General features: G+C 33.8%; 1 protein-coding gene across 2 annotated transcripts in view; it reads right to left on the bottom strand.

Moving 5' to 3' along the window:
* Positions 1-13,644, bottom strand: part of LOC128992106 (voltage-gated potassium channel subunit beta-2-like) — a 61,633-nt gene extending 47,989 nt beyond the window's left edge. For both annotated transcript variants that reach the window (XM_054415518.1, XM_054415517.1), the window contains exons 1-2: positions 13,511-13,644; positions 10,592-10,850 (exon numbers count right to left, since the gene is read on the bottom strand). In XM_054415518.1, the coding sequence (XP_054271493.1) occupies positions 10,592-10,713 (122 nt within the window). In that variant the 5' untranslated portion in view covers positions 10,714-10,850; positions 13,511-13,644. The remainder of the gene's footprint in view (positions 1-10,591; positions 10,851-13,510) is intronic.
* Between the last annotated feature and the right edge of the window lie 318 nt (positions 13,645-13,962).

Consider the following 13,962-nt stretch of genomic DNA (forward strand, 5'->3'; position numbering starts at 1 on the left):
TGGGGAAGGTATTGGGGGAATGGAATCTACCAAAAGTAAACAGTGTTGCCAACATGCGTTTTTTAAAAATTCCCGTGTTCCTGTCAGACTGGGGTTTCGGTATTAGTGTTTTACTGGCATTCATATGGACAAATATTAATAAATTTATTAATAAAGTTAAATAGATAATCCACCTAAACCAATACATTCATAGACAAACAATGTAATTTTAAATACTCTGATCATAGATTTTCAATTATAGGCTAATAAAGAAAACAATATTCCATCCCATGTTCACCAGTATTTTACGTTTTCAAATAAAAGCTCACGAGCTAAATATCAAAGGAGAGGGATTAGAGAGCCATCCATTCGTGCAAGTCAGTGCAAGTTACAACGGGTTTCCGCAGGTCGATAGGCAAGTACAATACCCAACACGAACAACAGAGTTCCTAGTTCCTAGCGGCGCAATTTCAACAGCGAATTTCAAAGGGTTGCAATTATAGTTCTGCATCGGTGCATTCGTTATTGGTATACAGTACTTCAATTGTGTTCAAAACTTGTACTTAATAAAAAGATTGTACTTAGTTTTAAAGTGAATTTATATGGTATTGGATAGCTGCTATGTTGAATTTTATAATATTAGGCTAAGTGATCTACCGTGTTTATTTACAAAGAAACATTTTATTTTAATTCACTACCACTTACTGTATTTGTATGCAACCATAAACAATTGAAGTGTTAAGTTGTCCCTTGGTTCTAAACCAACCCAGCCTAACCTAAAATAAGCTTATTACAAACAAGGTTTAAATGATTGTTTTATCCCTAAAAGTGGTGGTTAATTCACGGAAATGTCCAAAAGATTATACATGGAAACCAAAACAATTTTCAAAAACATAATTTCTGTTCTCGAAGATAAAAAAATATCCGTAATTTAAGTCACTCCTAAAGAGGAGAGAACAGTTTACCCTTTAATTTCCTTGTTCATATGGGTTTGTAATTTGTATAAAGTAACACAATTTGGTTGTTTACAATACAACCCTAATGAGTTAACAAAGGTACCATTAGATTAACATTAAAACCAAGCCTATTAATTCCTTCTTCTAGCAAAGCAGCACTTTCAATATTTTACCTACTTGGAATGTTCAAAGATCCGAAAAACAAAAGGTGAGTCTAATATATACAACTCTTTACCTACTGCTCTTTAGCTCAAAGGGATCATAAGCTATTCGTTATACAAAATTGAGTAAAAATCACACACAAGTAGACAAATAACAACCTAATTTTGACCCATGAAGTGAAATATATTTGTCTGAATGGACAGGACCAAACAAAAAAATATAACCAGGGAGTTTTGGTACGACCTTTACATAAAGTAAGATTAAGCAAAGACTTCCCAATTTTAAACGCAGGACTAGGGAAAGGGGCTAGCGCTAAAAATTTAAAGAGAAGTCCGTTGGGTTGGATTTTTTATTTACTCTGGGATCGAGCGCATTGTACCTGTGTTTCCTTTGCTTAAACAATACAGTTAACTTTTTTATCTCCCTAGAGAGGTTTTCACAGGTTCGAAACAATGGATAGAAGCACAAAAGAGCGTATTAACATTTTAACACGTTTAAGACATAGAATTTACTAAAAACACTTCGATTCATTAAAGTGGTATATTTAGAATTTAAATGTATAATTTATGTGGCAAGACTTTTCTCAAAACACTGTCTTTAGCTTGTTACTCATGCCTTATACAAATTTCCTTGTAAAAATTGATTATATATCTTATTGAAGCTAAACAGAATAGTTAATCAAAATTTTCTAAATTATCATCATCATCAATACAAAATTAATTTCACTAAAAACTTCCTTTTAGAACGTTCAATATATAAAAAGGCAATATATAAACTGCGTCGGATGTGCGTCCTACAAAATCAACCAATAATAATTTTTGGCGTATATTGTGTGTTCACAGCGTTTCTTATGTTTGATTAGTCATTCATTTTCAAAGAAAAAGAACAACCTATGTTGTGGAAGACAAAAATTTCACTTTCAATAGTTTTGCCAAAATAACAGAAATTATTAAAGCACTATGATTACGTTTTAACTGTAACAGATTCTTCACTAGATAAATTCCAAATTAAAGGTTGCATAAAATAAAGTGATCCACTAAATGTTCTCATACTAAAATATTCTTATGCTATAGAAGTCTCTAACTGATAAAAAACACAAGAAGCTTCCAGGAAACCTTAGGGTTTAGTTTAGTACACATTTAAAATATTTAGGGAAGTATTCATATTTGTCGCGGAGAAATTATGAGTGCACGTGCAACTGCACCTGTTACAACTAGGTTCTTTTAAGTCACAGTCACAAGGCCAACGGTTACTTATAAATACCCGGTTGGAAAAGAACTGTTCGGACATATAACTGTTGTAAATATTTGGAATATCATCAGAATTTTCACTGGCGACTTTTAATTTTTGTGCGAGTTTTAACTAACAATAATATCATATGTAACAACATTTTTCTATAAGAATCTTTTGAAATATTATGATACATTAATTAAGAGTACGGATACAAAAAATTAGAATATGAAAAAGTCCTTTATTTACCGTAAACAGAAACTTGTTAGCCATTCGTGCTACGCCTTTGAAACATATTTTGCACTAAATCACTAGGATAAGGTTCCTCTAGGAGTTAAGACCTTGAATTGACGCTAAATACAGTAACTAAAATAATTACGATTTAGATGCAAAATTCATAGAAACATACAGTCAAACGACGATTGTAATAAACATTTCTTTACAAAAAAAAAAAAAAAAAAATTCCTAAAACAAGATGAATCTTACGGAATATGTATACTTAGTATCTCTTTAAAAATTAACATATTTTTTGTTTTGGTGATACACAAATTTACCAAATATAAAAATCTTTATGAAAAAAAGTTAATTCCAGTAAGCATTTATCAGGAAACTTAACGGTTGCAGATGTTAGAATTAACGAAACCTGTATCAATTACGTGAAAGAATCCAAGAAACAGCAACAAAGCAGTTATAAAGTTTAATTACTGGAGGAAGCAGTAAACTTTTACAGATGTCTCTCTTGGGTTGCGGGAGTACGTGCCTGGGACATACATCTATCCCGGGGACGTGGGACAGCCTTATCTGCAGAACGTAGTACAGTACACTGCCTTTCCAACCTTGTAAAATAGTTACAAGTCTTGTAAAAGCCTTACCCAGCCTATTAAAGTATTAACAAGTCTCGGGGAAACCTTATCCAGTCTAGTAAACTACCTAAAAGTATTGTACAAGTGTTACCCAACAGTGTACAATACTAACAGTCTTGTAAAAATCTTACCCGGCCTAGTAAAATTCTTACAAGTCTTCTAAACGCCTTTCCCAACCTTGTAAAATAGCTACAGTTCTTGTAAAAGCCTTACTGAACCTTGTAAAATAATTGGAAGTCCTATATAAGCTTTACCCAGGCCATATAAAATACTTATTATTGTAAAAGCCTTACATAACATTGTAAAATAGTTTCAGTTTTCTAAAAGCCTTACCCAACCTAGTATAATACTTACAAGTCTCGTAAAAGCCTTATCAAACCTTGTACAATATTAACAAGACTTTTAAAAACCTTACCTAGCCATATAAACTACTTGCAAGTCTTGTAAGAGCCTTAGGCTACCCAACTTTAAAAAATTGTAACATGTCCTGTAAAAGCCTTTACCAACCTTATAAAATACTTACAAGCTTAGTAAAAGCCTTTCCCAACCTTAAAAAAATACTTGCAAGTCTTGTTAAAGCCTTTTCCAACCTTAAAAATACTTGCAAGTCTTGTTAAAGCCTTTTCTAACCTTAAAAATACTTGCAAGTCTTGTTAAAGCCTTTCCCAACCTTATAAAATACTTACAAGCTTTTTAAAAGCCTTTCCCAACCTTAAAAAATACTTGCAAGTCTTGTAAAAGCCTTTCCCAACCTTATAAAATACTTGCAAGTCTTGTAAAAGCCTTTCCCAACCTTATAAAATACTTGCAAGTCTTTTGAAAGCCTTTCCCAACCTTGTAAAATACTTGCAGGTCTTGTGAAATCCTTTCCCAACCTTATAAAATACTTATCAGTATTTTAAAAGCCTTTCCCAACCTTGTAAAAGCCTTGAACACCTTACAACAGTTAGACTGTTAACAATTATAACATTTAACTTATGTGCAAAAAAATCTTCACCACACCTCAGTGGTAAGAGATTAAACTATTGCCACAGTACGTGGCATGTGGATAAATATTAAACCCGACACCCCCTCCCTAAAACTCCCTTTCCGCAACCCCCTTCAACCCCCAGCAACCCCCCTCAACCCCCCAGCAACCACCACTGCTGCGACTGTAATTTGTGCAACCCAAGCTGGAATGTTTATTGTTTTCCTTAACGTATTGCACTGCTTTGCATTATTCCAGGAATTTATGTCAGGTTTAAATATAGTTTAGCTGAAGTGTGGTGCTAAACTACCAGTTTGATGTGACGTAGTGGAAAACTACCAGGAACTGCAGTTTTGTAGGTAGGGGGATGTGAGTGGTGAAATAGTTAACAAAAATGGTGTAGGAGAGTAAACAAATAATTGTATGATGAAATACAAATTCTGATATATACTGAAGTCCATTCACACGTTCGCTCGTTCTAAATTGCAAATATTTAAATAGTAAATTCCTGCAATGAGTTGTCCTCTAATAAGTAATCAGCAGACATATGCAAGAGGTTTCTATTGTTTCAAGGAAATTAAATTTCACATTTAAAATGCAATTATCAAGTGAGGAATTTGAAACGTTGAGTAATTTGATTTCGATCAATGAAGAATTAGGAATAAATTTGATATGAAAATCGATGGACAGTTTTTGAAAGGTACAAAAATGGTTCAAGTAATAAAAAAAATCAAAAGAAAATACATTTCAACATTTAACATTATGTAGAAATAAGTTCTTTAGCTTGAGTGCTTTATAACGATTTTGTATATTTTAATATAAGTAACAATCCTAAGCACATATAATTCAATTTAACAAATGGTTGTTTATTGACTATTAAAGGGTTCTACGATTAATAAATTTTTATTTTATCCTCAGTATCCTTTTAAGCTCGGAGAGGTCAGGAGATAACACAGAATGTAATTTATCACGTGGACCTCGACAAAAAGTAATTTATCAATGTAAAGTGTGAAAAAGGGGAGCCTTAAATCAAGACGGATTATCACAAAAATGCTAATGTTACATCTTATTTTTATAAAAGTTAGGATTAGATGGATTTTTAAAATCATAACTTAAGCGTATTATTATTATCTGAAATAAATAATGTAAACAGTAAAAATACATTGATTTTGTTTAGAGGATTTTGATTAATTTAAAACTAAATTTTTATTTAATAATTTTGTGACACAGTGGTTACCCAACTTCAGTTCAGTTATTAATACTTATTATTTCCTGTATTTTACTAAGTTTCCACATCAATTTTAATAACGATCCGTTAAAATAAAAGGGTAGCACAAGTTTTACTGTTGCACACAAAACTATAGTGGATTTCCTATGTGATACAACATACCGTTGTGCAAAATTTTTAAATTTAAAATATGAAAATTCTATAGTTGTGTCAATGGAATGAAAGAAAATTAAACCCATTTTAATAGAAAACCTATAGTCGGGACCACGAGAGTCTGCAATTGGCGGCAACCAATCACAAGACAAGGCTAGTGCCATCGCCCGATGACGACACTAATTAAAATACTAAACAATATTTTCAAATCAGCTGGTATTATTAGATTTGGCAACACCGCACTGTCCTCATTGGCTCCTTAGAAGTCACGTGGTAAATAGGCTCCTCCCTCAACTAACTCTCGTGGTCCCGACTGTAGTTGTTATTTGTCATCTGGCTATTAAATTAATGATTCTATCTAACAAATTGTTTACGTAGATAGTAAAAAGACCACCTTTAGGCCACTTCCTTACACAAAATCACAAAACACTCATGGACTGGATAAACACACAATAAATAATAATAAACTGTGCAAACAGCTGAAATGTCTGTGCATATACCAGAGATGAAAACTTATCGTGCACCGAAGTCCGAGAAACTAACCACTAAGATTAATTGCAACAATTACAATTAAAATAAATACTAATCGACACATTATGTGATACACCACTCAAATGAAGTCTTCATGAAATCGAATCTTAATGTAAAGTAAAAGTTGAGGCAAACTTTAAATAAATACCCGCAAAGTTGTTTACATTAGTGTGAGTTTTCCTCAGTATGACTGACAGTTGGTACACGTCCAACTTTCGTGACGGGACACGGACGAGAATAACGGACAAGAATAAACCTGTCGGTCTGAAAATGTCAGCTGGGCATTATGGGGGAGTATGATGAGGGCCTGAGAAAAATCCGCACGAGAGTGGAATATATCATCCAAAGATATCAGCAAGGACCTAATCTGTAGTGCAACCCTACTTTGTTGGTCATTGATGAAGTATTTAACCCTTTGCTGAACAGATTAAGATCATAATCTATTGAAAGATGAAGAGGATACATGCCATATAGCTACTTGAGCACACACCCCTTGAAACACAACAATCACTTCAAGAAAGCTCTTGAGTTGATAAGATTGGACGATTCCAACCCATATGAGTGAGAATGAGTGAAGAATGAGTGTTTAAAGAATGACAGCTTTTTTCAAAACAAGATTTGCTGTTTCTTCAGCTCAGCCTATTAAAAGTCCAAAGATCAAGAACAGTTTCGTACAGTATTGAACCTTCAAAATGTTTAACGTTTCTCAGGATAGAACCAGCAACCTTCAGCTAGTTCCTAAGAACAATCGAGCCTCTATTGGCAACTAACAATTTTAAGAAGTACACATCGGGTCTTTACAAATTAAATTTTAAGTAGGTAACTAACGAAATATAATATAACAGTGTCTTTCTTTACCTATAGATACAAAAATGTTTCTTTAATAATAAACTATTCAATATAATCTTTACAGATTAATTTTTGGAGCCGAAGACTTCTTTCCTCATGAAACAGTAACACAACAGTCTCATGGCGAATTGCTCTGCCTGCCTTTACTGACATAAACCGTGTAGCCTACAAGGGTCGGGTAGGTAGCAGCTGCATGTTGAATATTTATCTGACAGCGACAGCCAGTAAAATGGCGTTTCTGCATTGTTTGTTAGGCAAATACCAGCATGAACAGTGAAACCCACATTTAATTTGGTCAACAGCGATAAGTTCTGAATATTAATAAAGTTTATTTACAGATTTCCCCACAGGACATGGTTGGGTGTTTTATTAAAATGCCATTAGATTTTTTTAGTTCTCTAGTTTTTTGTGTTTAGGATGAAACTGCTACAGATTTAATGTTTTACAGTTAAACATTCTGAAAAATAACTAAAATTGGCGCTTTTGATAAAATTGAGATGCTATTCCAATATAGGAACTAAATAATACAGAAGTCAAGAGTAAATATAAATAGATCAATGAGGAACCAAATACAAAAGTCACAGTAAATTATATTGTTAGATTGTCCCAAGGCAGGATAGGAAACACCGGTGTACGACACAATAAACAAGGCTTGGCACCTACATACAAACACACTGCCAACTCTGCTTAAACAATCGCTCCTTTCATGCAGCTGTACTGCCGAAATTAGTAGGACAATAAATTATTTGGCTTAGTAGCTTTTTTTAGCAGATTGGATATATTATCTAACAGATTATAGCGGAAATTGTTCATCACGATTGGTAAAATCCAAGTTTTCACGACGTTTCGGGGTCTGGAATCTGACCCCGTTTTCAGGTAAGAACGTATAGAGAGTGGAATTGTTTTGTTATGTGTTGTGTGTGATGGGGTGGGGTGGATGTATTTCTATCCCGATTAAAATATTGGAGGCATATTTATTTACCTACTTTGGCGATTTTTCGGATTCAGCATATTAATAGTACGTTTTTATTGTTATTTGCAAACTATGAATTACAAAGGTCTAAAGGCTCACAGATACCATTTCATCACAGAACTCATTCCTGACGAAAATTATGCCTCAACCTTTTAATCTTGTACAAAATATCATAAGCTCTTCACGAACCCTTCATTTAATCCTTAAACACTTCATTCCTGAACACTTGACCCATGACACACTCTTTCTCTTGAACGCTTTGTTCTATAGACCACTCTTCATAAACACTTCACCCTTTAACATTTATTCTCAGGGCACTGATTTCTTGGGCAGTGTACTCCTTAAGCTCTAATGAAATTATACATAGAGCACGATCTCTTATGTACCTTTTAAACACTTCATGTCTGAATCCTACATCTTCCAATACTTTAAAAATACAAGCACTGACCACTTTCTATCAAATCGTTCATCACTGAACACTTAATTTCTGAACACTATTCTTGAAAATCACCTTAACACCCATAAAAGTTAAGTGTATTCCGTCAATTTCGTGCTTCATAATTTTATTCTTGGACAATTCATATCAGAGATCTCTAACAAGTTAGAGAGACTCTTGTTGTAGACGATAATTAAAGAGGTTCTTCAACAAAGATACCATCTAATTACTTTAGGTCATTGAGATTCAGACGCTAATTAGAATATTTAGTTGTATCCAATTAGGTACTTTCAAATCAAACATCTAATTAGGAGGAGGTGTTTCAGCATCTTAATATGTTTTTCAACTCTAATCAGTTAACACTCAGCAAAAAGTTTGTTCTAAGAATAAAAACATTTACAAAAAACGTTAGAAAACACAAATTGTCTAAGGGCTATGGTTTCCTAAGCATAAAAGGATCAAAATTTATACCGCTTTGCCAAATGAAGCAGTACTTAAAATAATACTGCTTGGTTTGAGCAAAGCTGGCATTTAGTGAGTCAGTACCTTACAGTTTTGTTAGAGGCTGGATTTTATTTTAATTCATATCCAGTTTTAAGATAAATTATCGTTCGATGAACCGAGTTTTACTAGTTTGTGGCTGGCTTAAGAAATACTATATGTTCAATTAAAGCCGGCTTTTCCTAGGCGCGTAGTCGGCGAGCGGAGAGAGGAACGCGGAGAGCGTACTCCACTTGTCTTAATTTAATGCAAATTTTAGGCAATTTAATGTTACTGTTTTCCTAGAAGCGGGGCGGAATGTCATGTTAATTTCAATTCCGCTCTCCGCGATCCTCTCTCCGCTCGCCGATTCCGCGCCAAGGAAAACCCAGCTTAAAAATAATCGATGCATATTCGAATGGACAATAAATACGTTTAAAAGCAGAACTCTTAAAAACTAACCAAGAAGTTTTGTAGATTAAATTAGAAAATTATAATACACTAGGAAAAGCAGATTCATCTGAAATTATTGAATCTTGTCTACTGATCAATAAAAATTAAATGCAATTTTATATTTTTCATTAGGCATGTAATAGTCATCATCACAAACAAAAATTGATATAAAATAATCACAGAATTTATATTAAAATATTGTCTGTGAATATGTTGATATTTGGTTATTATGTTATGCATAAAAAATATTAAGTTATTGATTATTGGAAAGCAATGACTATTGGATACTGAAGGTTTAGGACAATATGTGATTAAAACTCTAGAAAATTCCAATTGTAAATATGTTGTTAGATAATATGTATTCTTTAATAGCAAAATCCATGGTAAAATCAATCTTACAAACCATAAATCGATGTACAAAATCGGTGGTCTAAAATGTTTTTGTCAAGGCAGTAAATGTTCAAATGTCAATTTCAAATAAATCTCCATAGAGGATACAAAGATGGCTGGCGCTCTGCCTAGTGACCGGGATTCAAATCCTGCCATTCTCTTCCGCAATTTTATCGTTTGAATTATGTTCACAATTGTTCCAATTCTTGATGTAACTTGTTCGCGTTGATTTTATATGTACTTAAGAACCAGTGTTTTCTTTATTTGAGATTAAACCAATCTATATAATTAATACGCTACATGAAACTTTGACGGTTGAACTCCTCCGCCATTTCTTAACCGATTTTATCCATTGACGTCTCATTGGAAAGAGCGTGTCGCGTAGATTTGCAAACTGACCTTTTTGAAAAAGTCCCTTGGGCTCTGCCCCAGTGGCTGTTAAAGTTCTTAGTTGGACTTGAACCAATCATAAAAACCAGTAAATATATTACAATAGGACAAAACAGTATACAAATACAATGGTATTTACCACTCAATATACTTAATGCCGAGAGATTAAACTATATAAATAGAAAAAAATATGAAAGTATATGAATAAAAACTGTGAGAGAAATAGGAAAGATTATGGGTCACGAGATGAAGACTCTCTGTTACAAAAATATTAATTCCACAAAAAAGGTAAGAGGTAAACTAAAGATGAACACACTCAATAATAATTTATCAATGCTCCCACTCTATCAAAACACTGTATAGTACTATAGTCTGTATGATGGAACCTGTCTTCTGACCCTGTCTACTTGGGGCCAATGGTTTAATGCCCGGGACAGCCCCAGGAAGACCAGCCAGGAGACAGATTCCATCTACACACTATAGGAACAAATAATAGCTTATTCCCTATGAGCAATTCACTATTAAAACTACAGGCAATGCTGCCAACTCACCGGTATATAGTGGGTATGGGGAATATATCGTCTTCCTCGGTGGCATTGTTGCGGTTGTTGTTGGTATCACTGACGTTGACGTTCGAGTCCCCCGCCAGGGAGCAAAGCATTATTTGCGACATTAAGACACTTGCGGTGGGCCTACGGCCTAACTGGGCGTGTACTTAGGCCAGACATTGCTTGTTGGTCAATTGACGTAGGAACTGTGAGCTTGATCCCTTGATTTCCACGGAGTTAGTGGAGCATAGCACTCAAGGTACTGGGGAAAAGTTTACTTTTCAGCTTATGTTTTGCTGTTCAATTTAAAGGGTGCTGGAGTGAGAACATTAATGATTAATTTTTACTCATTGGAGTAAATTTGTAACCCTATTATATTTACCCTTTACTCTTAGCAGTATGGGATTGCCCCTGAATGCATTTTTCCTAGTATTCAGAGACACTCTTATATTTCTGTGGGATTAATTGTGTCTGCTGAAATATCACTGTAGGCCTATCACAATTTACTTGTGGTCTAAAATTGGAGGAAAATACTGAGATAATCTAAACATATCATTTACGAGGGATGCAAAGACATTGGGTTTAGTAATTTTGGTTAACATTAGGTAGAAAATTAGGTATAAGTTGAGTTTTGCAAATCGGGATCGATCAGAAAGTAAAGGAAAGGTCAGAATCATCCAGATCAGGGCGTTGATAACAGTTGAAACATTAAAATTAGCTTACTGATTAGGAATGTCAGGGACACTAGGATAAGTACCTAAAAGTGAACAACTGTTTAAACATTACAGTTAGAAAACTAGGCTACACTTTACTTTAGGTCATACACTCATTCGAATGAAAATATCGATCGATATATCGACTATTCGATAAGTTATATAGTTTGGTTAGTTAGGTAAGGTTAACCTAACCTAACTAACCAAACGATATATCGAATGAAACAATCGAAAAATCGATATTTTCATTCGAATGAGTGTAGGACCTAAAGTTAAGTGCAGCCAAAAACTATATTTGAACAATTTGGTCTGATGATTAATAAAGTATCATTAATCATCTTTAAGAACTGATCGGATAAGTAATCAATATTTAATTAATTATGATTTGAATATTGATTTGAGAAACAATAGTTAGAGGATTCGGGTCAGAGGATTACTGATGGCAAAAGCATCTTAATAAGTGAAGATAGTTTGAACATTAGGGGCAAAACTGGCAAAAGATTAATGATAGTTTATTCATTATCATTAGCAAAGATAATTTAAACATTAAGGTCAAAAGATTAATGATAGTGTATACATCGTAATAAGTAAAGATAGTTTGAGCATTAGGGTAAAAATATTAATGAGTGTATTCATTGTGATTAGCAAAGATAATTTAAACATTAAGGTCAAAAGATTAATGATAGTTTATACATCGTAATAAGTAAAGATAGTTTGAGCATTAGGGTAAAAATATTAATGATAGTGTATTCATTGTGATTAGCAAAGATAATTTGAACAGTAGGGTCAAAAATAATGCTAGCAACCCTAGCATTGTGAACACATTAGTAAAAATAGTTTGGACATAGGGTTCAAATATTAATGATAGGTTTTACATTGTTATTAGCAATGCATTTCGAATATCGGGGACAAAAGATTAATGATGTTATTGACGTTCAGGTTAGCAATGACAGTTTGAAAAATAAGACATATTAACGACAGTTTGACCATTGGGATCAGCAATAGTTTAAAAGTATGGGTGAAGGAATTATATATTTTAAACATTTGTTACAGCAAGTAAGGGGTAGATTAACTATTGATTTTAGTAGGTCAAGTGTTAAAAATCACTAGGTTAATAGGTCGGTGATTAAGAAATACGCCAGTCTGAATGGATGTTAGTTTAGGCAAGGGGATCAGTAAGGATAGTTTGAACATTAAACAGAGGATTAATGGTAAGCATTGGGTTGGATAAGAGATAGTTTGAACATTGAGGTCAGTAGGTCAACCGATAGATTAGTAAGTTGCAGATCGTTTTAATATATATTATCTACTCTTCTCTGAGGAAATGGTGTCGTTATAGCATAAGAATTATTAAAGAAGCTTGATACTAGTTCCAAACACTTATGTCAGCAATTATGATGCTTCAAACTGGAGAATCACATGAATAATTGCTATAAATCATAAAGATTCATACACAATTAGTTCTGTATGGGTAATTGAGTTGAACAATAAGTTAAGTTGGATTAATATTGATTTACAAATATGCATTTAGCCTAATTATTGTTTTTGAGGTTAAGATAGTTATTTATATTAATCACTAGGTTGCACGTGGTTTAAATGACGAATATGGGAATTAAGGCATATCAAAAAGGGGTTAGGAAGTTAACGATTATTCAAACACGAGTGAGTAGGTTAAAGATACCGCAATGGTGAGGTTAGGTCAGGCTGACGGTCTGTATTGATTTTGCAATAAGCGGAACCTCATATTTATTCATTTAAGCGGTCGTTTTATCTCGCCTTTTGCATGAAACCCTTTGCTTTAATCTGGCTTTTATTGAAAAATATGTACTTAACACTTTATGTTAAAAAGGAATAATAAGTAGCTTTGTTCCTTATTGTATGTCAAAGAGGTTACTGCTTTTAGTTTTATGGTAACGTTTGGTAAACAAAAGAGATATATTTAGTAATGTAAATTGAAAATAGGTTAGATAGGTCTCAATAAAAAAATCTATTGAGAAAACTAAGTTATTGTGCTGGATTTATGTTCCTGAATTTTTAGATGTAAGTGTTATTTAACATCTTCAACATTTATGTTTTTGCTCATCAATATAAAAACCAATAATGAACCAGTTTGTAACCAAACAAACAAAATCAAGGCAACCTAATCTCACTCCAGACAAAGAACAGTACAACAAAAGCTCCAACTCGATCTAATCCTATCGACAATCACCTAGGTGTTATGCTACACGTTGTGGGATACGTAAAGAATACACGGTCCTTCGGTTACACTTAACGACGAAAGGTGGAAGAACAAAAAAGACGAACAGATGGGAAAGAAACACCGATCACCGACCGCACTGTGAGAGATGGCGAGCGGGACTGGGCTGGTTGCAGACGACGCGTAGTGCCGGGCCATGCCGCGAGGTGTCGCGTCGAGCGCGTGCGCAACTACCGGCTGATTACTCTGTGTCGCGCCCGTATGATTAATGGCAGGTGCATGGAGTAAGAAGGCGTGCTTGACCTTGGAGTGTATATGTATGAAAATGCATTTTCAATTGTTACTATCAGATTGCCGAACGGAAATGGATATTGTGGATTATTACTTTGGATGATATATAAAGCAGTGCATATATTTGATGAAGATGGAGATCAAGCTTTAAAAACTCAAAAGTATTTAGCATT

Source organism: Macrosteles quadrilineatus, unplaced genomic scaffold (genome assembly GCF_028750875.1).
Source record: "Macrosteles quadrilineatus isolate MER2022 unplaced genomic scaffold, UCM_ALF_1.0 Scaffold_4__1_contigs__length_99947679, whole genome shotgun sequence".
Taxonomy (NCBI): domain Eukaryota; kingdom Metazoa; phylum Arthropoda; class Insecta; order Hemiptera; family Cicadellidae; genus Macrosteles; species Macrosteles quadrilineatus.